Source organism: Trachymyrmex septentrionalis, unplaced genomic scaffold (assembly GCF_001594115.1).
Source record: "Trachymyrmex septentrionalis isolate Tsep2-gDNA-1 unplaced genomic scaffold, Tsep1.0 scaffold56, whole genome shotgun sequence".
In the NCBI taxonomy this organism is placed as follows: Eukaryota; Metazoa; Arthropoda; class Insecta; order Hymenoptera; family Formicidae; genus Trachymyrmex; species Trachymyrmex septentrionalis.
The window spans coordinates 1,007,184-1,011,300 of NW_017305735.1; the positions used below are offsets into that span (position 1 = coordinate 1,007,184).

At 27.5% G+C, this 4,117-nt stretch overlaps 1 protein-coding gene across 8 annotated transcripts in view; it reads right to left on the minus strand.

The window, feature by feature from the left end:
• LOC108752142 (probable nuclear hormone receptor HR3) overlaps positions 1-4,117 on the minus strand; it is a 107,214-nt gene that overhangs the window by 10,602 nt on the left and 92,495 nt on the right. For all 8 annotated transcript variants that reach the window (XM_018492790.1, XM_018492791.1, XM_018492785.1 and 5 more), the window contains 2 exons: positions 3,719-3,884; positions 2,579-2,805 (listed from right to left, as the gene is read on the minus strand). In XM_018492790.1, the coding sequence (XP_018348292.1) occupies positions 2,579-2,805; positions 3,719-3,884 (393 nt within the window). The remainder of the gene's footprint in view (positions 1-2,578; positions 2,806-3,718; positions 3,885-4,117) is intronic.

The window sequence follows — 4,117 nt, forward strand, 5'->3', positions numbered from 1 at the left end:
GAATATTTTAAATATTCTTAACGGTACTTTTGTAATACTTTTTAAAAATAAGTAATTAATTGGCCAGTATTAATATTAAATTTCTATAACATCTCTAAGATTTTTAAATGAAGATTTTAATGTAAGAAAGATTTTTTAATGTAAAAAAAGTTTATCGTTCTCAAAGGAAAAATTCTATTCTGTAACAATTCTAAAAATCAAAATAATAATAATTTTATTACGTTATACAAATAGTCTAAAATTTTGAACTCGTACTTGAAATAAAATTTTTTGAACTAAATCGTGAAAAAGAAAACAAATTTATCATTAAATATTATGCAGGCATATGTATAAAGCTAACTCCTTGTAAATAATAAACATATGTTTTTTAATAATTATTTTTTAAAAATAATGTTTTTAAATTTTGTATATTTTTTTGGCACATTTCTTATCAATTTTTGCAAATTTTTAGAAATAAAATTAGAAAAATAAGATTTTTTTTTAAAACATTGTAGTGATAGTCTCCTAAAAATTTCTGCTTAAAAGTAATTCTTTTTTCTGAGATGTGTGTGTGTGTGTGTGTGTGTGTGTGTTTTGCTCAATCACATGAATAATAAACATCATCAGCCGATTATACGATGCATCATTGATCTACTTCGCTCCTACGCAAAGTTTCATTACTATATATTGAATCGAAGTCAGTCTTGATCAACCTTAGTGAAACTATACATTGCAAGCTTCGTTGATTAAATGCAAGTCAACTCGAAAACGAATGTAATCAATTTTGCGGCCGGAAACAAAGCGTAATTCCTAGCACATAAGTACTGTACAAGTACGTTAATAAATTATATATCATAAATAAATATGTAATAAGATAGAACAAAATCTATGAAAAATCAACGAAATCAGTAAAGAAAATATCAATAAAGAAAATAATTAATTAATACAAATTAAACATTTTAATTGTAATATGGCTTAGTTCAAATTATATTTCTAATTTCTCGTAATATGTAACTTCTTATACGGTGGTCGAGTATTAATAAAGAATTGATACATTTTTGTTATATAAATCAGTATTTATAGTCAAACAATATAAAAAAATCTTTGTGCAAGTTATTATCGTTTGTACGAATAGGAATAAATTAGAAAGATTGCTTTGGTATAATTTTTTTTAAACTAACGAAAATATTTATAATATAGAGGTGAATAATATTAAAAGATACTTTTCAAAACTAATATTTTTTACAATTAATAATTATAAGATTAAGTTTAGATAAAAAAAACGTATATATATTATATATGTATAAATGTAAATTATAACAATAATTACAAAGAAAATATTTGTGCCGATATTACAGAAATGATTATCGCGCAATAATTTGTGGTTTTGTCTGAGAAATCATTATTGATGACAAGGACATGGGATGGAAGGAACTCTGGTGACATTAAAGACGCGAACGCAATTAACTCTGGGTTAATGACAGTGCTCCGGAAAGCATTTAGCGTGCCGGTTACGAAGCGAAAACTTAACAGTTGCGCTTAGAAGATTACAATTCTAATTTAGTGGGTACTTATTAAAATGATCTCTTACGTAATGCATTCGTACTAATTTTATCTTTTGCATAATCCGATTTTATTGCATCGAGATAAATCTATGTTAATGAAAACGTTTATGTAGAAAAATATAAAAAAATTATGTTAAAATTTTACAAAAATTATCTTAATTTTATTATTTCATTGCAATGTTTACCGTTTTTTATGTCAAATAAAATTTTTAAGTCTAAAATAAATTTAAAAATGCAAAAGATTATATATGTCAAAAAAAAGAGAATAACTATATTTACGCATATTACTTTATATTTACATATAAATATAATTATTAATGAGACTTGTGAATTAAAAACTTATAATTTATTTAAACGTGATATTTTTATTACTAAAAAGATTTGTTCGCACAATGTAAAAAATTGAATTATGCAGCGCATTTTATAACTATTGTCGCTCATTTTTCTCTTTTTCTCTCTTTCTTTACGAGTTTTTTGAATAACTTAGAATACATTTTTTCTTAATGGAAATTTGATTGGACGTTTGTTTTCTCATAACTTTTTACAACTTTCCTCATTAAATATCTTAGTAACTAAGCCCCAATTTAAGATCTTTTTAAAGTAAAGTTTAGTTGAAACCAAATTAAAAGAATAAATTATCGTTATTAAATAAAATAATTAAATAAATTAAATAATTTGATAAAATATTTTAATCTCGAATAATGTATCTATATTTATTTCGCTATTTATTTGTAGTTGAAAAAAATGACGATAATTTTTGGGAACTATTTACAAACCTATTTCGTGCTATATATGAATTTGCTTCCTCGATCTCATATCATCTCTTGACGATAAAGGTCAATTAATTTTAAATTTATTATGGGGTTCTCTCTCTCTCTCTCTATCGTTTTCTCTCTGTTTTCTATATTACAACTAATTACATGTCCCAGCAATCAATCAACAATATATCGTGATATGATCTCGTGCTTACGCATCGCCAACCCAAGATTAACGGGTCCATGTGTATCAGGAATTGCGAATGAAGCACTACTTACCAGTAGTGACTACACTAGGAAGTACTCCGGTTGCAGTGACGGCCGAGGGTGTGTCGGGCGCGACGGTATCTGCGACCTGCGTCTGCGTCGGTCTGGGGTCGTAGGTCGTCGTGCTGTCGACGTAGTCGGCGCTAAGCTCATAATTCGTCATCGCCTGATGATTGTAATTCGTGTAACCGCCAGTGCCGGGACCTGACGATGTGTATTCGCTACCACTGTACGTGTACCTGTCAAGGACAAATGATAGGTCCGCGTGAGTCGCGTCCATTTACGAAAAGCGCAAGTTAATTGGAAAGAAATAAGATGAAGATGTTTTTCACAGTGACTTACATTTGACTTCACATTGCGAAATGATATCTGATTACATTAAACTAACGTGTTTTTGCAGTTACAGATTTCCTACGTAGAGTATTATACAAATAAATTTTATTTGATAAAACACAGGAACGTATTCTTAAAGAAGTATACAGTAAGTGTAATCAAATTGTTAGAACCACTAATATAAATTAACGATTTTATGTTAAATTACTGTAATTAACTTTTACATAAAAGTATAACAATATTGTATTATTTTTTTGAAATACTGATGTTTATAAATTTTAAATGTATAGATTACTCTTGGCATCATTCTATAGATAACACTATCTCTCATATATACGCCAAAATAGCTTAATCTCATTAAGAATTATTGAGAATGATAAAAAGGAAAATTTCCAAGGAATCATCAACAAATATCAACTAATCGTGCGTTTGATCAAAGCGTATCATAGAAGTGAAGTAATAAAAATAAATTGCTTAAAACGTATAAAAAGTCCAAACAAATTGACACGATAATTGTAGCAAAAGGCGGTGTTACCAAATATTAATTTTATTTTAATTTTTATTTTATAATTCATAATTATGTAAATTAAGATTATCTTTTTAATGCATTTTAGTGTCTAAATAGTATCTAAATAGTGTCTGTAATTGTCCATTAAAAATCATCATGTGTATAAACCTTAATACTGATTTTATTTCTATACAAACAAAGAAGAAACCACATTTTATGAACTGTGGTTCTAATAATATAATCATCCACTATAGCAAGCTTAATTGTCCATGTTCCCCTCAATTTCAATATAAACTTCTAGTCACACTTACCCGCCATTATAAGGATGATGTTGATCCGAACTGCTTGGCGTCTGATGCTCGAATACACTGCTGTCTGGCGCCGTCTCTGAGGCTGCCCTCATTTGCGCCCTATGGAATCTGACCTCATCTTCAACCTTTTCCCGTTGTTTTTTCGACATGCGCCCAAATTTAACGGCTTTAAACAAAATCAAGGATTTCATCAAAATTATAAATTCGGAACGTTACAAAAATTGAATCAATATTAAAAGTGTAATTTACTTATTTAGATAATGTAATTTGATAATATGTAGTCATGTTTAGATTAAAACATGACTATAATGAAAAAGTATTTTTAAAAAGCGCTTGAAAATTCTGTTATTAATTACATATTCCTACATATATATATATATATACATATATATATATATA